This window comes from Pseudonaja textilis, chromosome 1 (genome assembly GCF_049901715.1).
Source record: "Pseudonaja textilis isolate UNSWEBS1 chromosome 1, rPseTex1.2, whole genome shotgun sequence".
Classification (NCBI taxonomy): Eukaryota; Metazoa; Chordata; class Lepidosauria; order Squamata; family Elapidae; genus Pseudonaja; species Pseudonaja textilis.
Window position 1 is genome coordinate 325,408,236 of NC_141990.1, and position 26,488 is coordinate 325,434,723.

General features: G+C 43.8%; 1 protein-coding gene across 1 annotated transcript; it reads left to right on the top strand.

Moving 5' to 3' along the window:
* The first annotated feature begins 1,888 nt into the window (after positions 1 to 1,888).
* On the top strand, positions 1,889 to 24,776 carry DDX49 (DEAD-box helicase 49). Its single transcript, XM_087920623.1, has 13 exons — positions 1,889 to 2,102; positions 3,474 to 3,597; positions 4,940 to 5,025; positions 7,137 to 7,258; positions 8,755 to 8,942; positions 11,801 to 11,941; positions 14,810 to 14,885; positions 15,807 to 15,883; positions 16,004 to 16,101; positions 19,471 to 19,545; positions 21,368 to 21,456; positions 22,224 to 22,295; positions 24,141 to 24,776. Exons 1-13 carry the CDS (start codon positions 1,988 to 1,990, stop codon positions 24,315 to 24,317), a joined length of 1,440 nt encoding a protein of 479 aa, XP_087776749.1. The 5' UTR covers positions 1,889 to 1,987; the 3' UTR covers positions 24,318 to 24,776.
* The last annotated feature ends 1,712 nt before the right edge of the window (positions 24,777 to 26,488 follow it).

The window sequence follows — 26,488 nt, forward strand, 5'->3', positions numbered from 1 at the left end:
TTTTGTGTCTTTTGTCTGTTTGTTTTGTTTATTTGGTATGTCCTGTGTTTGTAAGGGTTTTCTAAATTATCTTTTGTTTCCTTTTCCTATTTGTCTAGTTTTCTTAATTACTTAGGCTTTTGTCTATAGGGATTCTTTAATACTTTTTATTTGATTCCTTTTCCTATCTAAGTTTGTTTTCTGGCTGACCTGATGTTCCCCTTGGGCTTTTCCTATCTTTTGTGACACTACTGCCTTCTTGAAATTCCCTTTCCACACCTGACAGCCTTATTTGAATAAAAAATAATTATTATCATTCTTCAGCGTGGATAATATTCAGAAGGAAAATTTTTGTGTTGTTTTTTTTTTTTTGTCGGCTCCTGAATGGACATTTTCTCATGCTCAAGAGTACCCAAGAGGAACGTTAAAAATAGTAAATTTTACAACGTTCCTCATCTATTGTAGCCTCGAGGCTTTTTATAAGTTCTGCACTGGGTTCATAAACCTCCACCAGGTTTCTAGGTATATAAGATAGCATTGTTATGTTACAAATAGAAATAATTGTAGAAAATATGACTAAAATGATTGATAAAATATTCACTGTAATGTAGTGGAATGTTTGTTAATAAATGAATTAAAGTGAATGAGAATTACATTAGAAAAGGATGGGAACATTTTAATTATTAATGATTTATAAAAATATAAGTGAGAAATATGGGGAAAAAATAATTATGGAAAGTTTATAAGTGTTCCCAAGGAAGTATGATATTCAATTGAAAAGAAATGTTAAAGATGTTAAGATTTTAATGAATATTAATGATAGAATTGAATTGGAATGGAATGTGTGCTTTATTTACATATATATATATATTTGTTTTCTGAGGTTCTCGCGGGTATTTATATGTAGATCTTTGGTTGTTCAGGTTTTCTCCGTAAGATTGAAGTATCTAGCAACGTTTCGATGAAGTCTCATTCATCATCTTCAGGCTCTGTCTCAGCTCTGTGCTTCTCAGAGTAATGGAGATTCAGCGTTCCTCCTTTTAAAGGAGGAAGCGCTGCAATCTCCATTACTCTGAGACACAGAGCTGAGACAAAGCCTGAGATGATGAATGGATTCATCACGTGCCTGACACTCAAATCTTACGCGAGAAACTACAAGATCTATATATATATATATATATATATATATAAAATCTTTTTTAAGAATATAGTGTGTATTTTAAGAATGTACCAAGCAGAATTTGATTGGAAGTTATGTATTATATTGAATGTTATAATCTTAAAAGTATACACTGAAGCTTAAATAAGAGTTTGAATAGATAAAATTAAAATATATAAAGGTGTCATACTCCAATTAGTAGGGAGGATTTGTTTAATGAGAAAAGATAATATGAAATTGAAACAGGACAGACAAAAGTATAAATATAATGATTTGAATTGAGGAGATAATTAAAATAAAGTTGAGAAAATTAAGAGGGGAAAAACTATGTAGAAAATATAAAACAGTAATAAGATATGGAATAAAACACAAAAATGAGCATGAAATTGAGTTTGTGTCTGTATGAAGAAGTGATAACCTGGGACCATGCTATTTTCAAAAAAAGATGTTTTATTTGTATTATGCTTTTTTCTTTTTTTGTGAAAACCCAAACCTCCACCAGGTTTCTATGGGAAACTTCTAGGGTAGCTTTACTGAGCGTAGATCTACATTCCAGAAATGTAGATCTATCTACATTTCATGTAGAACTATCTACATTCTATGTAGAACTATCTACATTCTACGCGATGCCGAGAGTGCCTGGGAGTTGTAGTCCAACCATGCGGCGAGTATCCAATGGCTTGTAAGAGACGCGCCGGCGCTGGCAAGTGACGCCACATTTTCTGAGGAAGTCGCGCGGTGACGTTACAGACGCGTCTCCGTGTCGCGGGGCATCTTGGGACTGCTCTCACTCGCGTTCTTTCTTTCCCGGCGGCGTGAAGCCTTCCTGCCCTGTTTCTTGTGCGGACGATGGCCGGTTTCCGTGCTTTAGGATTGGACCCCTGGCTGGCGTCTCAGGCGGAGCAGCTGGGCTTGTCGAGGCCCACCCCGGTGCAGGAAGCTTGCATCCCTCCCGCCCTGCAAGGTAAATACCCAGAGAAAGACTTAAAGCAGAGGTCTCCAAACTTGGCAACTTTAAGATTTGTGGACTTCAACTCCCAGTTTTCCTCAGCCAGCTATGCTAGCTGTGGAATTCTGGGAGTTGAAGTCCACAGATCCTAAAGTTGCCAAGTTTGGAGACCCCTGACTTAGAATAACTTTATTGTCACTTTAAATACATACTAATCGGCATATATTAAGATGAATTTTTGTTGTATACAGCTCTCAAAGGGTCACCCCCCCCAATATACACTACAGAACGTGACTAAATAAAATAAATCAATAAAAATTATGCATATACTCACATATGTTATATGATACAGAGAAACAATACAGTCTAGTTCGGATGTATACATGTACATGACAAGGAAAACGAATCTTGCAAGTTGGCATAGGGAACAAAACTGTTACAGAATAGGGTAGTCCTGCTATAGATACTTTGAAACCTTCTCCCAGAGAGAACCAACAGAAACAGGCCATGAAGTGGGTGGGTGGGGTCTCTAACAATGCTTTGAGCTCTAAACATATAGTGCTTATAAGCGGTATCCTGAATGACAGGAAGAGAGCTTCCTATAATCTTCTCCACTGTCTTCACCGCTCTCTGTATGGACTTTCTATCTGAGGCGCTGCTGCCACCAAACCAAACAGGGATGCAGTTTGTTAAAACGCTGTCAATCGTGCCTCCGTAAAAAAAAAAGTGGCCAGGACAGAAGGAGAAAGAGGTACTTTCCTCATCCGATGCAGGCGCCGGTTTGCACACTTCATTAAGGATGAAGTATGGAAAGACCAATTCAGATTATTAGTTACCTGCACCCCCAGATACTTAATACTGTTGACCACCTCTACAACTGCATCCTTGATACTGAGTGGAGTATGACCATGTGGGATCTTTCTAAAATCGACAATGGTCTCCTTTGTTTTATTAACATTTAGAACCAGGTTACTTTTATTGCACCACTCTGTCTGAGCCTCCACCTCTTCCCTATAAGCCTCTTCACTGTTGTCTTCACAATAGAATTCGTAGCAGACTTGACACAGGAGTCGTATCTCCAGTGAAGGAATTGGAAGGCTCACCAGACCTTTAGTGGTTTATGAGCTCTTCCCATAGTAGCCCACCCCCAACATGACAAACATGAACAATTACAGAGAGTCCTCAATTTACAACAATCCATTTAGTGACCAAAGTTACAACGGCACTGAAAAAAAAGTGATTGATTACCATTTTTCACCCTTACGAGCAGCACCATGGCCAAGTGATCAAAATTCGGCCGCTTGGCAGATACCTCTGACCACACACAAAATGCATCACAACTTTGGCCTTTGCATTGACCTGTCCTCCTACATCTTGCTCCCATAGGTCGTGACTGCATGGGCTGCGCCAAAACTGGAAGTGGCAAGACAGCTGCCTTTGTGCTCCCCATCTTGCAGAAACTTTCTGAAGATCCTTTTGGCATCTTCTCCCTGGTGCTGACACCAACAAGGTAGGGGCAGGTATAGCTTGGGAAAGGACACTTACGCCAAAGAAACGAATAGGTGAAATCTTGGTTTGGTCTGTGCTTAAATGAGTTGCGCAAAGCAAAGATTATTTGGGTAATTTAATTTAATGAAAAGGAGGACTAGGAATGACATGATAGCAGTGCTCCAGTATTTGAGAGGCTGCCACAACTTTAAGACTTATGGACTTCAACTCCCAGAATTCTCCAGCCAGCCAATTCTGGGAGTTGAAGTTCACAAGTCTTAAAAGGTTGCCAAGTTTGGAGACCTCTGTGATAGTGAAACAGTTTGGAAACACTGAAGCATCCTCATGCTGGATTGTCTCTTACCTGCTACAGAATCAAGAAGGGAGAAGTCTGCCCTGCCCCTGCTAATAGCTTTAATTTTAATATTAAGTAAAGCAAAGGAACATGTCTAAATAAAATCGTATATTAAAGACCGCAAGCTCCTTTGGGCCTTTAGATTATGCTAAGGAGAGATATGATAGCGGTCTTCTGACGCACAAAGGGATGTCACAAGAAAAAGGGAATAGATGTATTCTCCATGGCACCTGATGGTAAGGCAAGCTTTATAATGAGAGGTTGCAATGTGAACTAAGGAGAAAATGTCTGATTGCAAGAGCTATTAAGCAGCAGAACAGGCTGCCTCTGTCAATTGTGAGTGCCCATCACTGGAGAGTTTTAAGAAAATAACAATAGCACTTAGACTTATATACCACTTCATGGTGCTTCACAGCCCTTTCTAAGCCATTTATAGAGTCAGCATACTGCCCTCAGCGATCTGGATCCTCAGTTTACCGACCTCAGAATGATGGAAAGCTGAGTCAGCCTTGAGCCGGTGAAAAGATTGAGCAGCCATTTATGCAGAGTAGAATGATACCTGCATTGGGCAGAGGGTTGGATTAGAAGACCTCAAGGTCCCTTCCAACCCGAGGATTCTGTGATTATGTTCCAGCCATGCACATATTGTCAGAAGATGCCTCAAAACTAGGCATCTTGAGTGCTTATATAAGTAGAAAGGTAAGATAGGATGTAGGATCCAATCTGGGCTGGTCATCGGGGCCAGAGGTTTTGTTTTCCAAGCTTTTGGGCTTGTGCTGAAGCCCATCATCCTCAGGGAACTTCTCTCTAGCACGAATCCTGAAAACTTGGAGGGCAAAACTTCTGTGGTCCCAGATTATTGACCCAGATTAGATCCTGCAACATTATCCTGGGATACATATATTTGCCTTCGTTCAGGGGGAATATGAATTTAATATTGGTAAATTAAAGTAATAAATATTTTTAAAAGAACCTTTGCTTAACTCTTCTTCCTCCCCTTCTCTGCCAGAGAGCTGGCCTATCAGATTGCTGAGCAGTTCCGTGTCCTTGGGAAGCCTCTAGGTTTAAAGGACTGCATCATAGTCGGGGGAATGGGTACGTCAACTTTATTGGGAAACTCGTAATTCACCCTCTACCCTTAAACAAGCTATCTTAAACCCTGTGAGACTGCAGCAAATACCAGTATTTATTTGACCACTTCATACACTGGGATGAGATGCATAGCTCTTGTTTTGACCTAGGCTTCCCCAACAGCACAAAACCGACTCCTCATCCCGATAAACCCCTTTTATTTAATTTACAGTGAACTCCTGGCCAACAGTCTTTCAAGATATTTTACAATTACGGACCTTTATCAGGCTTGGAGAGTTGCCAGGCCGATATCTTTCAGATGCCACATTGTAGCAGACAATACTTGACAAGAATGCAGGAACAGATCTTCTCCCAAATGAACTAATTGTCTCCTGCAAAACCCCCCTTTCGCTTCTATTTTATTCCCTATGGGAGGGGCCATTCACCGTCCACCTGTGGCCTAACTCCCAAGTCAACCCTTGTTCCTTAGCTGTTCCCCTCTGGCAGCTCTGTGCATGTTGTTGAGGTAATTCCCTGTTAGGAGAATGAGCGCATACAGGGAGACGTATTTGAGAGTAGTGTTTGAATAATACACACACAGCACACAGCACACAGATACACTGTACAGTAAATGTAGGTTTTTTACTTTCAATAATGTTTGAGCAAAGTTCAAAATAGGCAGTCCAAAGTCATTCACAGGTAAGATCATTCAGTTTTTAGTCCAGGAATAATCCAATAACAAATTCCAGTGTCAAAAACAGTTCAGTATCAGACTTACATCAAATCCAGGAATAGCAGTCAATTAGAAGGAACGGCAATATTCTCCAACAGAAGGAAAAAGAGAGACTCACTGAGACTTCTTCTGAAATTAAGACTGAACAACCCAGGTTTCTGGCTCCATCTTATGGCCTTTTGAGAAACCACACCCAATTACACTTTTAGGATGCTCTTAAAGAGACAGTATTAAAATGTCTGTCCTGGTTTATATATTTCCAACCCAAATAGCTGTTAGGTGACTTATATTCCTACATTCTCCCTTTTGGGGTAGGACAATATGTACAACCTTACATTCTAAGTCCATAATCCTCACAGCAAGCCTTATGCTTTATAGAGCCTTGGGCCTTTGTAAAATGATCTGCAAAATTGTTTTCTGACGTACAGTGTTCTAGCTTAATCATTTTACTTTGCACACATTGTCTTACATTTAAATATCTTAAATCTGTGTGTTTCGTTCTTGTTTTATCAGCAATATTTGAAGCCATCTGCATTGCTGATTGATTATCTTCATAAACAACAATAGAATCTGTTACATCAATTCCCATGTCAATTAATAGTTGCTTATACAAAACTAAATCTGTACATAGTAAAGACAAACATGAGAATTCAGCCTCCATTGTTGACAAACTTAGATGTTTCTGTCTAATAGATCTCCATCCAATCAATACTTTTCCCAATAGTACTACAGTACCCAATGTAGATTTTCATGTATTGATGTCTGTAGCAAAACTTGCATCAGCATATGCAGTTAAATTCAGTTCATCTTTAGGCTCAAAATACAATGCATAATGCATTGTTTGTTTCAGATATCTTAACACACCTTTAGCAGCTTGCCAGTGCCTTTGAGTTGGCTCAGCGTTAAATCTCACTAATCGATTAACACTGTATGCAATATCTGGCCTTGACCAATTACTGAGATAAGATAAACTACCAATCAAGGACTGATAAATGTTCTTATCAAAAATAGGACTTTGTACATCACTATGGCTAAACTGGCTCATTGGTGTCTTAGCTGGCTTACAAAGTTCCATTTTAAAACTTTTTAGTAATTGGTTAATTTTATCTGCCTGTGAGATCTTGTATCCTCCCCTAGTTCTATCTATCTTTAAACCAAGATATTGTTTGATTTCTCCTAACTGTTTTATCTCAAATTTCTTTTCCAATAGTGAAATTATCCCAGTAGCTTCTTGTTCAGTTTTGGTAATACTGTGTGTGTATTATTCAAACACTTCTCTCAAATACGTCTCCCTGTATGCGCTCATTCTCCTAACGGGGAATTACCTCAACAGCCACAACAGCTCTTTGGACGCTATCTCTTACAAGAGATGTTAAGATTGTCTCTATTTGTGGACTTTCAGATATGGTCTCTCAAGCCCTGGAGCTGTCTCGGAAGCCCCATGTTGTCATCGCTACCCCTGGCCGCCTGGCTGATCACCTACGGAGCTCCAATACCTTCAGTCTTCGAAGCATCAAGTTCTTGGTAAGACGTTTGCACAAAGCGGGGTTTCTCAACCATGGCAGCTTTAAGGTGTGTGGATTTCTAGAATATTTGTGCACAACGGGGTCTGCACAAACCATGTGGGCCGCTGCATTTTGCACCAATTAGAGCTTCCGGATGCTCTTCAAGGGCAGCCCCATGTAAGAGTGCATTGCAATAATCAAGACGGGAAGTGACTAGGGCATGAGTGACTGTGAGTAGGGACCGCTGATCCAGGAAAGGGCGTAAGTGGTGCACAACCCGCAGTTGCGCAAAGGCCCTCCTGGCCATGACCGCCACCTGCTCTTCGAACAGGAATCCAGTGAGTCCAGGAAAACCCCTAGATTACGCACAGGGTCTGTTTGGGGTAGCGCTACCCCATCCAAGACTAAAGGTGGCAATTCTCCCTGAGCCAGTGAACCCCAAACCCAGAGCCACTCAATCTTGCAAGGGTTTAGTTTCAACCCGATGCTCCCCATCCAGCCCCTAACAGCCTCCAGGCACTGCGAGAGGGAGGACACAGCAGCACTTAACTCACCACCAGCCAAGACATACAGCTGAGTATCATCAGCATATTGGTGATACCTCAGTCCATGGTGGCAGATGATTTCAGCCAGCGGCTTCATATAAACGTTGAACAGGAGCAGAGAGAGTACCGAGCAGAGATGGGATTCAGCAGGTTCTGAGTAGTTCTGGGGAACCGATCGTGGAAATTTTGAGTAGTTCGGAGAACCGGCCACTTCTGACTGGCCCCGCCCCCATCTATTCTCTGCCTCCCAAGTCCCAGCTGATCGATTGGGTCTTCTTTGGTAGGGCAACCAAAGGAGAACGGAGCTGGAAAGCAGGTTAGTGGGGTGGGGAGGGAATGAGGATTTTACAGTAACCTTCCCCCAGGAGTGGGGAATGAAATTGAGATTTTGCAGTATCCTTCCCCTGCCACACCCACCAAGCCACGCCACGCCTACAGAACTGATAGTATAAATTTTTGAATCCCACCACTGGTACACCGAGCCCTGAGGAACCCCGTAAAGCAGCGGGCAAGAGCTGGATCTCTCCCAGTTAGGATGGATTTTGCCGGAAACTGGCATTTGCTTCCTGTTTACTGCAATAAAATACCCATTGCAGACAAGGGGATTCTCTTAACTATCACCACAAAAAAATATCCTAAAATTGAGTAAGTGATATGTCATCAACCTGTTTAACAACCAGCATGAATGACAGCTCTAATTCCAGGCTCAGTTACAATTGTAAGTCAAGCACTGCCTGTATCACAGTCCCGAAAGTCAACTTGCATGAAATAGCCAGGGTGCTGGCTGGGGAATTCTGGGAATTGAAGTCCACCAGTCTTACTCTGATGTATAGCTATTTTCCCCGTGGGAACATGGTCCAGCCCAGATAGCCTTTCAGAGTTGCCTTGAGCCTTTGGTCTGGTCCTTAACTAAGTTTTAGTGGCGGTTCAGCGGCAGCCACTTCCTGTCTCCTTTTTGGGTTCCTTTTAGGTCCTAGATGAAGCCGACCGGTTGCTAGAACAAGGCTGCACCGACTTTACCAAAGACTTGGAAGTCATCTTGGCTGCAGTTCCAGCCAACAGACAGACCATGCTCTTCAGCGCCACCCTAACCGATACCCTGAATGAGCTCAAGAAGGTCGCCATGAACAAGCCGTTCTTCTGGGAATCGAAATCTGAGTGAGTTTGGATTGGGGGTGTCTTTTAATGGGGAAAGAATTTGGGGGTCAGCGGGAGGGCGAGGAAAATATGAGAGGCTTACAGAACTGGGTGCTGTAGAGCAGAGGTCTCCAACCTTGGCAACTTGAAGACTTGTGGACTTCAACTCCCAGAGTTCCTCAGCCAGCTTTGCTGGCTGAGGAACTCTGGGAGTTGAAGTCCACAAGTCTTCAAGTTGCCAAGGTTGGAGACCTCTGCTGTAGAGATAGATGCTTTTCTCACTCGGTCAAAGCAAAACTACAGTGAAATTAATGGTTATTAGTTCGGGGTTTTTTTTAGGTAGTCCTCGATTTACAACTGTTTGTTTAGCGACTGTTCAAAGTTACAACGGGACCGGAAAAAGTGACGTTAACGATTGTTTTTCACCCTTACGACCGTTGCAGCGTTCCCCATGGACATGTGATCGAAACACTTGGTGTGTATCTATGACGGTTGCTGTATCTCGGGGGTCACAGTGCCCTTCCGACAAGCAAAGTCCACGCGGAAGCTAGCTTCGCTTAACAACTTGTGTCCAAAAACGGTCACAGAATAGGGCAAAACTCACAACCACCCTGCTTAACGATGGAGATTTCGGCTGGATTGTGGTCGTAAGATGAGGACTACCCGTAGAAGAAAAACTCAGTCCACTTCCTGAGTTGTGCAATTGGCCCATCTAGCCTTTACCTGATCGCAGCGGTTGTCAGGATTGAAATCAAACTCCTTCCTGGCGTTTCCAGGAGAGGCCTTGAACCCAGACCCCCACCCCACCTTCCCATCAGTGCCCACGAGAAACCACAGCAGCCTGGCAAAACAATGAGGGAAAGTGGCATGCTTCACATTGTCCCCAAGGAGGGGAATCTCCAAGCTCCCTTTCTAAGGGAGATCAAATGAATACAAGGTCTTTGGGTACCGCTCCTTCTACACCTGCAGAATTTGTCTCAATATCTTTTTCCTTCGAACTTGCAGTGTCAGCAACGGAGCAAGGAGACTTTAGGGAAATTGGATAGAGAGATGGATGCTGCCTAAATTGGAGAGGTGGATGGCTGCATGGAGAGATAAGATGATTAGATTTTTATTTCACCTCTACTATTTCATGAATTATTAGCTCTATACTCATGTTTATAATTCGATGGTTGGCTGGTGCTTTCAAAAATCCCTTCCCCTAACAGCTGGCCAATCTCATGGTCCTTAAAAAGATCTTAGGTCAGTCTTGCGGTGGAAGTTAAGTTTACAGGAAACAAGCCGGATTGCTGGTGCCAACTACAGGTAGTCCTCGACTTACGACTACAGTTGAGCCCAAAATTTCTGTTGCTAAGCGAGACAGATCTTAAGTGAGTTTTACCCCATGTTACAACCTTTGCTGCTGCAGGTTTTAAGTGGAATCACTGCAGTTAGTAAACTCAGTTGTTAAGGAAATCTGGATTTCCCCATTGACTTAGCTTGTCACAAGGTCACGAAAGGGGATCACATAATCCGCAGACCACGGCAACCATCATAAATAGGAACCAGTTGCCAAGCACCTGAATTTTGATCACATGACCATTGGATTTGCTGCAAAGGTTGTAAGTGTGAAAAACAGTCTTAAGTCACTTTTTTCAGTGCAGTTGTAACTTCGAACAGTGACAAACGAATGGTTGTAAGTTGAGGATTGTCTGTACACATTAATGCCGCTTTTCTTCTGCCAGTGGAAATAAACCAAGCATACCAGGAACCTTCCGTGTTCAGTCTAAACCAGGATTCCTGATACGTCAGTCCTGTCAAAAATCCACCTTCGTTTTTGCTCCCAACTCCTTTGCTTAAGAATGACAACGCGGAAATCCTGGATCGGTTTTAATACTGAACAAACCAACAGTTGTGTTTATTTCCTGCATCCCTACAACAGGTCAAAGAAATAAAAGCACAGATTTTTAAGCAGAGGCCAAATGGGATCCATTTGCAATAAACAATAAACTAGAATTTCTGCAGCCAGGCAGACTGTGGAAGTGAGCAGAGCAATTACGCAATTACGTCTTCTTTAGCGTTGATTTGTTTTGTTTATGTTACGGTATTTATAACCCATCCCAGTCCCAGAGGACTTCGGGCAGTGGACATTATCAACAGAAATACCCTCCCCAATGAGTCAACAAGGTCAAAACCAATTAATCATGCAAAGCAATGTTAACCTCAAAGAAAACGTGAACCAGGCAACCAAAATCCGAGTGAAATAACATGATTTTTAACCTGTTTATGGAACTGCAGCAAAACGGGGGCTGCATGTATTTCGGGGGAGGTTGGATATTGCAAAGAGTGGAGGCTGTTATGGGAAAGGTTAAGCAATATAAATAACATCTACACTCAACAGTAAGGCTGCTCTTTTAGAGGGGGGCCTTAGTGGGAGGGAGTATTGTTGGACTGTCCTTTACTGGGCAGCCAACTGTTGGAGTGAAGTGTTGAAGATTGTGTAGACCAGGGTCTCCAAGCGTGGCAACTTTACAACTCGTCGACTTCAACTCCGAGAATTCGTCAGCCAGCATATGAGACTCCAGGTATACACCGTCTAATCATAAAGTTGCCATGGTTTGAGAAATATAGTACTGGTATAACAGGGAGGCAGAGGGAAGCTGTATCCATCTCTCAAGGTTCTGTCTACAACAGAGGTCTCCAAACTTGGCAACTTTAAGACTAGCTGGCTGAGGAATTCTGGGAGTTGAAGTCCACAAGTCTCAAAGTTGCCAAGTTTGGGGACCGCTAGTCTACAACAATAAAGTTCCACTCATTCTTCTAGTGTCTGTTTCTTGACCTTATGCCTTAGCTTCGCTAAGATCTCTTCTTCGTTCTCTCCATCCCCCAAATCCCACCAGGGTACGGACAGTGGAACAGCTCGACCAGCGTTATCTTCTAGTGCCCGAGAAGGTTAAAGACGCTTACTTGGTCCACCTTGTGCAGACTTTCCAAGATGAACATGAGGACTGGTCCATCATCATCTTCACTAACACTTGCAAGTGAGTTTTGTCCAGAGCATCTTTGCCTCCATCATTTCTGCTTTCTCTCCTTCTCTCCTGCCTCTTCTTTTGACCCAGAGCTGATATTTCAGTCTTGATGTAAGGACACTGAATAGCATTGTGCCAGTCAAACCAAATGTTGCCCATCAATTCAAATTCAAATTGTTGAGGTTGATTTTTAAAATCTGTTTTCTTCCCTATCTTAAATCAGGTTGAAAAGAATGGAATTGGGGTGGACTTAGTTTATCTAGTGTACGAGGTTGAATGAGAAAGTGCAGTTTTCTCTTTTCTTACCTTTAATACTTTAAATATCCTGTGTGCCCTGAGTAGACCTCTAGAGTCTAGACATATCCTCTCCTTCAGCACTTCCTGGAAGGATTAGGTCATCAGATATTGCTATAGAAAGTACTGAAGAAAGGTGAGACTTTCTGGGCAGAATCCAGCACTGCTGTGAGCACATGGCTCACAGTCTAATGTGGTAAGAGTGCACCACAGAATTCAAGTGAGGTGGATGGATAGATGATGTTCCATCAAGTTTTAATAGTTCCTAGTGACCACATTGATATAGTTTTCTCCAGAATGATTATCAGGTAGACCTCATCTATTCTATCTGGTAATCCAACTGCTACCATATAATTGGGTCCATCCCCTTTGGCTAGTAGTCATTTTCTTTCCTTTCCTTCCAACTTTCCCATCCTCAAAGAGTTTTCTCCAGAGAGCCGGGTTGTTTTTGCTTAATATACCTGAAGTAGGAAGATTGGAGCCTGAACTTTTTGTGTTCAAGTGAAAATTTCAGTTTGATATGGGCCCCAAAACTCCCTGCCTCATTTGCAACTTGATTTAGAAGAATAGGATAGGATAGGATAGGATAGAATAGAATAGAATAGAATAGAATAGAATAGAATAGAATAGAATAGAGAAAATAATTAGAAGGGAAGGGAAAGGAATGAAAGGGAAGGGAAGGGAAGGGAAGAGGGTAGAGTAGAAATAGAATAGAGTAGAGTAGAATTAGAATAGAATAGAATAGAATAGAATAGAATAGAATAGAATAGAATAGAATAGAATAGAGAAAATAATTAGAAGGGAAGGGAAAGGAACAGAAGGGAAGGGAATAGAATAGAATTAGAATAGAATAGAATAGAATAGAATAGAATAGAATAGAATAGAATAGAATAGAATAGAATAGAATAGAATAGAGAAAATAATTAGAAGGGAAGGGAAAAGAAGGGAAGGGAAGGGAAGAGAGTAGAGTAGAAATAGAATAGAGTAGAGTAGAATAGAATAGAATAGAATAGAATAGAGAAAATAATTAGAAGGGAAGGGAAAGGAATGGAAGGGAAGGGTAGAATAGAATAGAATAGAATAGAATAGAATAGAATAGAATAGAATTCTTTATTGGCTAAGTGTGGTTGGACACCCAAGGAATTTGTCTTGGTGGAAATACTCTTACTGTACATAAAAGAAAAAATACATTCGTCAAGAGTCAAATTTCATTGTGAGCCAGTCTTTCTCCTTAAGTAGACAACAGAGGGAAGATGAATGCAGCCTCTTTGTTCTGGTGTGTACCTCTCCCATCTCAGTGCAAGGTCAATTTTTCAAAGAATGTTAGTCAAACGGATCCTTATCTATCAAGTTTAATCATTTGCAGCTTCCAAGAATTGCATTGACCAAGCAGTCAAACTTGCCTTGTGACATAACCAGGAGCTGGCGCATCCTTTCGATTAACAGATGCACAGGGCAATGATGTTTCTGAGCAGATGCAGAGCAAAAGACTTGGCAGCCTCCAAAGGAAAAACAGGAGCCTTCTACAACATACAACATAAGGACTGCAACAGCCACTATGTGGGACAAACAGGCAGAAGACTGGCAGAACGCATCCGTGAACCCAAACTGGCATTCAGAAAGCTTGACGAAAATATTTTGACTTCACAAGACATAGACAGCTTTTACCATAGTTTCAGCTGGGAAAATGTGACAATCCTAGACGAAGCCAAATCCAAAAATGCCAGGGAATTTCTAGAAGCCTGGCGCTCTGATCAGTCATCAATAAACACATAGACATTAACAACATCTATGGACTAGGCAAAAGAGGCAATCAACCAACCCAAAAGAGAAAAAAAGACTTTAGCACCTTGTCCACCAGTGATTGGCAGTCAGATCAGCATAGATTAACTTCAGACCAACAAGCAAGCAAGCGATACCCCAGTCAAGAAACTGCCAAAGAGCCATCAGTAAACAGCCCAACCAAAGAATCTCTGAGCTATATACATAATCTCCTATTCTTTGCCTAATTACCATTTTAGTTTCTTTTTATTCTTCTATCTATTGTGGAGAGAAGGGAAATATATGATGAAAACATATTAATTTGTAATAAGAATAATGACAGAAATATGCAATGGTAATGTAATAAGAAAATATATATAGAAACGTGATAAAGGAACGTAAACGATGTCTTGACACTGACATAATGATACATATAATTTTATTTTATGTTTTTAAAATTTGAAAACTGAATAAAGTTTATAAAAAGACAACACAAAGAATCTGTAAGACCCATCCTCATACAGATAGGCGAGACACCAGAGTATAAACTGACAGCAAACTGCACTCCTTGCTAGCACTGGTGATGTTACCTAGCTAGGATAATGAAACATCTGCAAGAAAACAAACAAACTCAGAGACCCCTCAGAGACCCCAAGGACCCCTCATGTCACCCCCGAGCCCCAAATATTCTTCTTTATTAGATGCAGAGTACTGGTTCCTGCACTAGCTGCCATGCTCACCCAAAAGTAAACACGGGGCTGATTTTATTATTGCATTTTATTATTGTTAAATCTATACGCCACCCATCTTGCTCTGCCTTTTTAGGACCTGCCAAATTCTCAACATGATGCTCAGGAAGTTCAATTTCCCATCCGTGGCTCTCCACTCGATGATGAAACAGGTAAGTCAATGATGGCCACCAGTGGCTGCCCAGAGGAGGGAAGATCGGCGCTCAAGGCCGATTCCTCAAGTCGTCTTCTGCCATTTTGCCTCCTTGAAGCATTTTTTCCCCACCCGTGCCAGCGCCAAGCCTCCATGGAGCATAAGAAGGACCATGGACCCTATCCCCCACCCCCCCCAAGGAAGTTTCTGAGCTGCATCTCCAATTGTGCTTCTACACAGAGAGAGGGTCCCATCCAGAGGTGGTCTTCAGCAGGTTCTGACCAATTCTGGAGAACCGGTAGCGGAAATTTTGAGTAGTTCAGAGAACCGGCAAATCCCACCTCTGACTGGCCCCACCTACCCCCATCTATTCTCCGCCTCCCATTGAGTCCCAGCTGATCGGCTGGCTCTTCTTTGGTTGCCCTGAACAGGAGAACGGAGCTGGAAGGCAGGTTGGTGGGATTTTAAATTTTTTTTACTACCGGTTCTGTGGGCATGGCAGGGGAAGGATACTGTAAAATCTCCAGTCAGAGGTGGTCTTTGCTGGTTCTCCGAACTACTCAAAATTTCCAGTTCTCCAGAACTGGTCAGAACCTGCTGAATGCCACCTCAGGTATTATATAAAGCAGGTTAGTGGGGCGGGGAGAGAATGGGGATTTTGCAGTCTCCTTCCCCTGCCACGCCCAACAAGCCATGCCCAGAGAACCTGTAGTAAAAAAAAAAATTTGAATCCCGCCAATGGTCCTATCACTCAGTGAATAAAGCAACTTCACATGTAGGGATTTCCAGGTTGACTTCCCAGCATCCCAAGTAAAGCAGATCCTTTGGCCTGCAGAGTCCTCTCGTCTCATCCGAATCCCCAGAGGGAAAGCAAGCTTGATAAAAAGCGCTTGCCAGCGCTAACGTTGTTCTTTTTCCTTCTCTCTTTTTGCGGGCTCAGAAACAACGTTTTGCAGCGCTGGCAAAATTCAAATCGAGTGTCTTTAAGATCTTAATAGCTACTGATGTAGCTGCCAGGTGAGTGAAGCCGGTCTGGCACTAAAATAGGTCCAGAAGGGTGTGTGTGTGTGTGTCCCAGGTTAGGTAGGATGCCAAGCTTAACCATCTTCCTCTCTGTGTTCAATCTCTTGGATTTAGGGGGCTCGACATTCCCACCGTCCAAGTAGTCATCAATCACAACACGCCTGGACTCCCCAAAATGTACATCCACAGGGTGGGCCGAACAGCTAGAGCAGGTAAGGGGAATTCGCTCGTCCTTTTAGTCTGACTTGTTTCTCTCTGGAAGCAACATAAATCCTTAAGGGTTGCGCGCTCTGCAACTTCAGAGACCACTTTGACGGACATTTGAACTGGCCTTATAGAAAGAGGCCTCCCTCTGGGATTCCCCACTTGCTAGGGCTTGGGAGCGTCCTTGCCCAGAATGCAGAATGCTGTTTGTTCTGTAGGTTGTGCTGGAATGTTCTTCTCGCTGGAATTTTTCCATGTGCCGACATGCTTTTTTCTTCGTATTCATCCTCAAGTCCTCAACTTATCACCGTAACTGAACCGAGAATTGTCATTGCAAGTCGAGGTTGTTAAGCGGGTCACCAGTTGATCACGCCCATGACCTTTTTCATCAGTTGTTAAGCAAATACCATGGTTATTAAGGGAACCTGTTTTCAACAATGAGCATTTTTCTGCAGTAAAAATTAAAAAGCACAGTCATGTCATTGTAGGTTGCTGCAAAATAGCCATAAATGTGAGCCGGTTGCCAAGCACCTAAATGCAGTCTCGTGACCAGGTGGCAGAGAGGTTGCAGCCCTCGTAACTTTGAAAAAAAGGATAGCTCTGGGAAAATCCGTTGTAACTTCAAATGGTTGCTAAGTGAGGATACCCGTATTTCATTTCTCAGTCAGAACGCCCCCAGGGCAGTGGTGGTATTCTACTGGTTCGTCCCAGTTCTGGAGAGCTGTTAACAGCGATGAGCAGCGGAGACCGAACCAGTTCTCTCCGCCACTCTTGCTGTTGGGCCTACCCACCCGCCCGGGCTCCTATACTCACCTTTATCTGCTGAATTTGAAGCGCTGCTGTTTTGCATGGCACAGAAGAGTGCCGCACTGCAGCTGCTGAAATGACTGGGATCATGCAGGCTTGCAGGCTTGCAGGAGGTGAGTTAGAATGCCTCTGCGCCTGTGCAAAGTGCGTGTTTGGCATGTGTGCACGCGCAAAAAGCGTGCCCACCAAGCCATGCCCACTGAACCGGTGGCAAAAATATTTGAATCCCATCACTGCCCCCAAGCAGTACAGTACAGATAATAGCAATAGCATTTAGACTTATATACCGCTTTATAATACTTTACAGCCCTCTCTAAGTCATCCTGTTGCCCCCAACAATTTGGGTCCTCATTTTACCCACCTCGGAAGGACGGAAGGCTGAGTCAACCTTGAGCCTGGTGGGATTTGAACTGCCAAATTGCAGGCAGACGGCGGTCAACAAAAGTAGCCTGCAATACTGCACTTTAACCATTGCGCCACCATGGCTTCTCACCTCGTTCTTGTTTAATCCTTGTTTAATCCTGGTAATTGGGATCAGAATAATGTTTAGTGATGGTGGTTCCAGGAGTTCTGGTTGCTGTCGTTAAGCTAATCTTACACTGTCACATGCTCACCATTTCTGACTTCCCGCTGGCTTCCCCATTGACTTTGCTGATTGGAAGCTGGCATTGAAGGTTGCAAATCAGGACAGGTGGCCACAGGACAGTGCGAAGGCTGCCACTACAAGGAAAGGCCTAGGAACCACTTGTTCAGCACTGTTGTTAAGTTCAAACAGCCACCGAGCAAGTAGCAAGTAAGCAAGGATTAATTGTACTTAGTTAATAATACAGTCAGCCTTCCCTTCTTTCTCATTTTTCTTGTTTTAGATGGACAGTTTCATCTGTTGCAATAAAATATTCTTTATTGGCCAATTGTGGTCGGACACACAAGGAATTTGTGATGCAAAAGCTCTCAGTGTGCATACAAACAAAGTAATGAAAACAAGCTACTGATAGGACAAGGTAGTAGGAAAGATGAGAAGGAAATAGTAATAAACCTCTACTTCATGGGTAAATATTTTTAGATATGAGACAATATGATGGTAATTAGCTGTTCAGCAGAGGGATGGAACGAGGAAAAAAACTGTCTCTGTCTAGTTGTTTTGGCATATGATGCCCTATAATGGCGTCCTGAGGGGAAGAGTTGAAACAATTTATGTCCAGGATGTGACAGGTCTGTAAGATATTTTCTCAGCCTTCTTTCTGATTTGTTGGGTCTCATTTTAATTCTTTGTTACTTATGCATACTTATGGTCCTGAATTAGAGTAAAGATTATTATTTCCTCTTCCTTCAGCTTTAATCACCACAGATGTGTGGTTTAGATCAGGGGTCTCCAACCTTGCACCTTTAAGACTTGTGGACTTCAACTCCCAGAATTCCCAGAAGCTTTCCTGGCTGAGGAATTCTGGGAGTTGAAGTCTACAAACAAGTCTTAAAGTTGCCAAGGTTGGAGACCCCTGATTTAGATCACAGGTTGTGGGCCATGTTTGGGTTTGGTTAAGTACTCAAGGGAGGTGCATGCTGTTAGGGATACACCCTAGCAGAATCTGCACGGCAGGCAGGCAGGCAGGCAAAATATGTGAGATAAACGTTTTTGTAGCTTACACTCAGTAAAACAGATACACCGTGCTAGTTAAATAGTTTATTCCAGCAAGAGTTTTAGCATAGTCAAAAAACAGTCCATATATCATTCACTAATTCAGTCCGTCCGGGGATTATTCAGTTGCAAATTCCAGTGTCGAAAAAGAGGTCAGTAAACTTACAAATATCAGTCCAGGAATATATCTCATCACAGTAGAGATATGAAGAAGTCAAAACTCCTTTCTTCCTTCAGCAACTCAGCAGTAGGGAAAACACACAGTTAACAAACCATCAATCCATCAAACCAGTCAATCGACAGGAATCGTCAGCAATTGTCAGGTTCTCTTGCTCCCTCTTATGGCGGTTTCACACCGCACCCAAAATTACATGCTTTGCAGTTTAAAGTGGCACACACTTAAACTTACAATCATAGTTTATATATATTATTTTACCCAAACTATGTTAGGTAACACATGCCACTCATGGAAATCTACTATAGTAGTCCTCAACTTACAACAGTTTCTTTAGTGACAGGGGAAAAAATATTTACGACCATTTTTCACACTTATGACAATTGCAGCATCCCAATAGTCACCTGATCAAAATTTCAGATGCTTGGCAAAACTGGTTCATATTTACGACGGTTGCAATGTCCCACCTTTTGCGACCTCTAGACAAGCAAAGTTGAATGGGAAGCCGGATTCACTTAACAACTGTATTAGTAACAACTGCAATGGTTCACTTAACAACGGCGGCAAGAAAGGTTGTAAAATGAGGCAAAACTCACCTAACTGCCCAGCTTGACAACAGAAATGTTGGGTTCCAACATTGTGGTCGTAAGTTGAGGACTAGCTGTTCTATCTAGAGCCGGCTTTCTTAATGGAAAGGGAGGAAGAACCATCTGTGCCCACTGCTTAGGACTCTCTCTCTCTCATGACCACTCTTTTCAGGTCGGCACGGAATTGCCATCACGCTGGTCACCCAGTATGACATCCATCTCGTCCACGCGATTGAAGAACAGATCAGTAAGTTGCAAAATGTTGGAAAATTTTCGGGTGGGTGGGGAGGCTTGAAAAATCCGTCAGATACTAGTTTCGCTTGCTACCATAGTTGGCAGCATGGCTGGCTGTGGAATTCTGGAAGTTGAAGTCCACAGGTCTTTCAAAATTGCCAAGGTTGAATACCCTTGGGTTAGAAAGTGCCAGCCTCCGCTCCTCCTTTCGGCCAAAGATTTGTATGCAACAGCAACAACCACAAAAAAAGGTACTGAAGCTAGAGATTTAGAGGACGACGTTTATCCTTATCACTGGGTTAAAACAATACTTTTTATTTTATTCTTGTTTTTGACTGCCTTCTATTATACACTGCTCAAAAAAATAAAGGGAACACTTAAACAACACAATATAACTCCAAGTCAATCACACTTCTGTGAAATCAAACTGTCCACTTAGGTAGCAACACTGATTGACAATCAATTTCACATGCTGTTGTGCAAATGGAATAGACAACAGATGGAAAGCATAGGCAGTTAGCAAGTCTTCCTCAATAAAGGAGTGGTTCTGCAGGTGGTGGCCACAGACCACTTCTCAGTTCCTATGCTTTCTGGTTGATGGTTTGGTCACTTTTGAATGCTGGCGGTGCTTTCACTCTAGTGGTAGCATGAGACGGAGTCTACAACCCACACAAGTGGCTCAGGTAGTGCAGCTCATCCAGGATGGCACATCAGTGTGAGCTGTAGCAAGAAAGTTTGCTGTGTCTGTCAGCGTAGTGTCCAGAGCATGGAGGCGCTACCAGGAGACAGGCCAGTACATCAGGAGATGTCGAGGAGGCTGTAGGAGGGCAACAACCCAGCATCAGGACCGCTACACCTTTGTACAAGGAGGGACAGGAGGAGCACTGCCAGAGCCCTGCAAAATGACCTCCAGCGGGCCACAAATGTGGATGTGGCTGCTCAAACGGTCAGAAATGGACTCCATGAGGGTGGTATGAGGGCCCGACGTCCACAGGTGAGGGTTGTGCTTAGAGCCCAACACTGTGCAGGACATTTGGCATTTGCCAGAGAACACCAAGATTGGCAAATTCGCCACTGGTACCCTGTGCTCTTCACAGATGAAAGCAGGTTCACACTGAGCACATGTGACAGATGTTACAGGGTCTGGAGACACCATGGAGAACGTTCTGCTTCCTGCAACATCCTCCAGCATGACCGGTTTGGCAGTGGGTCAGTAATGGGGTGGGGTGGCATTTCTTTAGGGGGCCGCACAGCCCTCCATGTGCTCGCCAGAGGTAGCCTGACTGCCATTAGGTACTGATATGAGATCCTCAGACCCCTTGTGAGACCATATGCTGGTGCGGTTGGCCCTGGGTTCCTCCTAATGCAAGACAATGCTGGACCTCATGTGGCTGGAGTGTGTCAGCAGTTCCTACAAGACGAAGGCATTGATGCTATGGACTGGCCCGCCCGTTCCCCAAACCTGAATCCAATTGAGGACATCTGGGACATCGTGTCTTACTCCATCCACCAACGCCACGTTGTACCACAGACTGTCCAGGAGTTGGGGGATGCTTTAGTCCAGGTGTGGGAGGAGATCCCTCAGGAGACCATCCGCCACCTCATCAGGAGCATACAGGCACGTGGAGGCCACACACACTACTGAGCCTCATTTTGACTTGACTATTTTCAATGCCATTGTAAGTTCGAACGGTCATTAAACCAAGTCGAGGACTACCTGCATAGCGTGAAATGGCAGAGACGCTCAAGATGTACAAGGGATGGAAAAATGGAGCTTTGGGGTGTTTTTTTTTTTTTTTACCATGTCAATGTGTGGCTTACCCCCCTTTTTTTAGAAATGAAGCTTCAGGAGTTTTCTGTGGAGGAACAAAACGTGCTGAAAATTCTCACCCAAGTGAATGTCGTCCGACGGGAATGTGAGATCGTAAGTGGGGGGGAGGGGAGAGAGAGGGAGGGAGGGAGTTGGTTCCCAGGGCCCCAAATGGACAAGTGAGGATTTGGAGGCTGATAGACTCTGTTCCAGTCCACTGCTTTTGCTGGTCCTCCGTAAGGATAGGAGGGGAGGGGAGGAGAGAATAGAATTCTTTCTTGGCCAAGTGCGGTTGGACACACAAGGAATTTGTCTTCGGTGCATAAGCTCTCAGTGTACGTAAAAAGAAAAAAAAACATACATTCATCAAGAATCATAAGACAGAACATTTAAGTGATAGTCACAGGTTACTAATAAGCAACCAGATCATACTAGGAAACAAATAAAACAATATAAATTGTAGAGATACAAGCAACAAGGATATAGTCATAAGTGGGAAGAGATAGGTAATAGGAAGGCTGAGAAGAAGAATAGTAATACAGTCTTAGTAAATAGTTTGACAGTGTTGTGGGAATTATTTGTTTAGCAGAGTGACGGCATTTGGGAAAAAAATTCCCCTTGTGTCTAGTTGTTCTGGTGTGCAGGGCTCTATAGAGTCCTTTTGAGGGAAGGAGTTGAAACAGTTTATGTCCGGGATGCAAGGGGTCTGTAGATATTTTCACAGCCCTCTTTTTGACTTAGGCAGTATACAGGTCCTTGATGGAAGGCCGGTGGGTAGTAATTGTTTTTTTCTGCAGTCCTAATTACTCTCTGAAGTCTGCCTTGTTTGGTAATCCCATGATGTGTGTTCTTTTTTTTTTTAAAAAAAAAAAAAACCTCAGAGACTGGAGGCAACTGATTTTGATGAGAAGAAGGAAATAAACAAGCGGAAGCAGATGATCCTGGAAGGAAAGGTAAGGTGGAAGCTGCCAGGGCAGGCAGTGGCTAAGCGGGAATCACCCCAGTCCTGTCCCTCCCATCAGTGGAGGTTTGGAGATCAGAAGCAACCGATGGGTCTCCAACCTTGGCAACTTTACGACTTGTGGACTCCAACTCCCAGAATTCCTCAGACAGCACATGCTGTCTGAGGAATTCTGGGAGTTGGAGTCCACAAGTCGTAAAGTTGCCATGGTTGGAGACCCCTACGATAGAACACATTACCAAGAACTTATTGACAGGGCAGGCCACTGATATTATATACAGAGGCCAAACCCCTCTCCCTTCTAACACGGATGATATTACCTACTTGGGTAATGAAATATCTGCAAGAAAAATACCAAATTCAGAGGGCACCAAGGACCCTACTCTTTTCTTTTTTGTGATTGTGTTTTTTTTTTCATCCTTGGTTTGCTTTGACCCAAAGCACAACTGCTATAAAACAAGCAAGCAAGCTTGCTGGTCACTATGGTTTGCTGCGAGTTTCCATCTCTGGTTTATCCAAAGATACCACGGTTAGTTCATGGCTGGGTTTGTGCAGTGTGCTAAACCACGGCTTCAGAATAAGCACACTGGTTAGCCATGACACAGGCTGCTCGATACGATCTGCCAAGCATAACGTGTGGCTTTACACCCAACACATTAAGGTGGAACCAGCCTACGTTATAAATGTGAACTCAGTCTTAACACAGTAGTGACTGTGAAATCCGTGTCTCCATGAAGTGGTGATGGTTGGGGACAGGGGTGGGATTCAAATTTCATAACAGTCGGTTCTGTGGACGTGGCCTAATTTCTGGGTGTGGGTTGGTGGTCCTGTGACTGGCTGGGCATGGCTTGTATGTAAATATTATAAATATATAAGTAAAGATTGAATTTTTTATTTTTTTTAAAAAGAGCAACCTTTTACCCAAAATCAGGCAAAGCAGGCAGGCAGATTGAGCTGCTTGCAGAATCACAGATTCCCTCAGAGATCTACCTTTCTGCAATCTGCTGCCTGAGTCTGCACTGAAAACTAGAAGCTTCAATCCTAAGGAAGGTCCAGCTCTGCTCTCAGGCCACGTCTCCCTCCCCCAATCCCCTGAATACCACCCCTGATTGGGCCTCAGGGAAGCCGCCTGGGCGGGGGGTGGGTGGGGAGGAGAGCGGCCAGCTAATGGTGTGATTTGCCGGTTCTCCGAACTGCGCAGAATCGTAACAACCAGTTCTATAGAACCGGTCCGAACTGGTAGAATCCCACCCCTGGTTGGGGAACAGACAGTTTTGGGGAGAAGAAAGGCAAATACTTACAGTAAGCTGGGATTGGAGGGTTTGAGAAGGAGGAGCAGTTGGGGACAGTGGTGGGATTCTACCAGTTCGGCCGAACCGGTAGTAAAAAAATACTACTGTTCGGCCAAACCATTATTTCCTTTTTGTTTTTCCTCCTGATGATCAGCTGTGCCAGGATTCCCCCTCACTGTCTTATTGCTTCACACAGGAGGCTTCCCTGAGGCTCAGGAGGCCAAAAAAATGGAGCGCGTGAGGGAGCTGCGCCCCCCCACGCTCCGTTTTCTGCCTTCAAGGCCTTCAGGGAAGCCGCCTGGGAGCAAAGATGTCCCCCCAGGAGGCTTCTCTGAGGCCCAGGAGGGGGAAAAAAAACCCGGAGGGAGGGGCGCTGCATGTACACAAAAAGCCACGCCCACCCAGTCACATGGCCACGCCCACTTAGCCACGCCCACAGAACCTGTAGTAAAAAATATTTGCATCCCACCCTTGGTTTGGGGGCTCTTGCCTACGAGGGCTGCTTCTGGGCATCTTGGAATCTTTTTTTTCCCTTCTCCCGGCAGGACCCTGATCTGGAGATGCAACGGAAGGCCGAGCTGGCCAAGATTAAGAAGAAGAAGCTCAAGTTCCAGAGCCAAGTCCACCAGACCCTGCAAGAGAGACGGCAGAAGCAGCTCCAGCACAGGCTGAAAAAACGGGCACGGCGGCAGAAGCCGAAGCCGGCAGGGGCGGTGAACTGAGGCCGCTCGTCCTCCCGCCTTGGGTGGCAAAGGACCCTAGTGGGGAACAATCTGCACCTGAGCTGCCTCTGCCCCAAATTCGCCTTGCGCAAAACTTGGTTAACGTTGGCCCTTCTGTGAATGGACCTGAAGCACTGGGAGCAAAAGTCTCGGGAAAAGAACGTTAGGCAAGTTGGAGAAGTTGCTTGGCTGCCTAGAGACCAAGGAATGTCTCTTTGAGGCCGTCTTCTTTTCCAAAAACGAGACTTTCAGTTGGGCTGAACCCTTGGGAGACAAAAAGTTTTCAAGTCTCACCAGGCAGTTGTGCCACCGAGTAAAGGTTGGTGATTTAGGGGTGGATCCTTTTGATGGGAGCAGGCTCTGTTTTGGGGGTCACCAGAATCTCATGGCCATGCCAGGCAAATACTGGCTAGTAAACCGTGTGCTTTCAATAAATCCCTCTCTGTGATGACGGGGAAAGACGAGGCTTTTAAGTGTTTTATGCAAGCCTGGCTGCAGTCTTTGGGTTTGATTGTAACATTTTTCCAAAATGATTTAGACCATTTCCAAATAACATTCTACAGTCGGAGTCTGTGCACGAGGGGCATTTCGTATTCTTATCTCTACTTGAGTTTTTAGTCCCTTGCTCCCTTTTCTGTAGGACTTTGGATGGATGCAAAAATAGGGTTTGTCAAATATACAGTTTGTCCAACGTTACAAAAAGTGATTTATGTCTGCACTTTTCATGGGGGAAGACTCTGGCTTTATTTATTTATACTATGTTCACTATCCAAAGCAACTCTAAGCGGCTTAAGATGCCATAAAGACAGAAATGTAAGAACTATTATAATTTTAAAAGCACAGATTAGTACCCAAGCATCTGATCTTCCTTCCCACACCAATTATGTTATGACGATGCAAGACGTTTAACGTTTGTGGTATTTTGGATTCCAAATGCCCCCTTTGGGTCATTTTGGCATGATTTCCAGCTCAAGACCCTTTCCAAGTGATTCAAACAACCTGTTTTAACATCGGTATAGGAGGGCAGAGGTAGGCAACAATGCCCACTGGACACTGTATGGACTTCCAACTCCCAGAATTATATGCTGGCTCAAGAAGTCTGGGAGTTGGGAGTCCACAGGGTGTAAAGTTGTCATAGTTGGCCGCCCCGGTATAGGATTTTTGTGCTTGCATAACTTCTGGCATTCAGAATGCAAAACTGGGTATGTAAATGTTGGAAAATAATTATTTATGTGACTAGCAAGCCCCCCACCCCCTTGAGTTACACTGAAGACCCCCAGTGCAGGTTTGATTTGTGGATCTTATATCAGCTCCAACATTTCAGCGTCTCACACCCAGTGGGAGTAGCCTATCCCCCCTGTACTGGCAGAAGGGGCATGCTGCAGACCCCATTGGTCAAAGAGTTTTGGCTGGTGGAGTCCAAGGGAAAAGCCTTTTCTGTTGTGACTCCTACCCTTTGGAACACCATGTGTCATCATCTCTCCCCTCCCCTCCCCCCAGTGAAATCCCCCTCCCCCTTTGGCCTTCCAAAAGGCTTGAAGACTTGACTCTGCCAGCTGGTCTTGAGGAGCCACATCTGGGAGGTGGTTAATGGATTAAGCAGATCCTCACCTCCTCCCCGTGTTCGCTTTGCTTTCTTCTCCCCATCTTGGTTGATTTACGCTCTTCGTTACGTGTTCTTTTCATGAATGGCTGTAAGCCACCTAGAGCTGCCTCGGTGAGCTGGGCAGCAGAGAAGATTAATAAATATTTATCAAATATTATAATAAATAAATACGCACATACATACATACTCCATGTTTTTGTGGCTAGCTTGGAGTCCCATCCCGCCTTGTGCTGAAAGGACCAAAATTAGTCTTTCATCATCATCATCATGAGCCACGGTGGCGCAGTGGTTAGAGTGCAATACTGCAAGCTACTTCTGCTCCAGCCAGCTGCCTGCAATTTGGCAGATCGAATCTCACCAGGCTCAAGGTTGACTCAGCCTTCCATCCTCCCGAGGTAGATAAAATGAGGTCCCAGATTGTTGGGGGCAATAAACTGCAAACTCTGTAAACCCCTTAAGAGAGGGCTGTAAAGCACTGTAAAAAGGTATATAAGTCAAAGTGCTATTGCTATTCTCAACCTTGACTACTTTAAGATGTGTGGGTTTCAACTGCCAGAATTCTTCA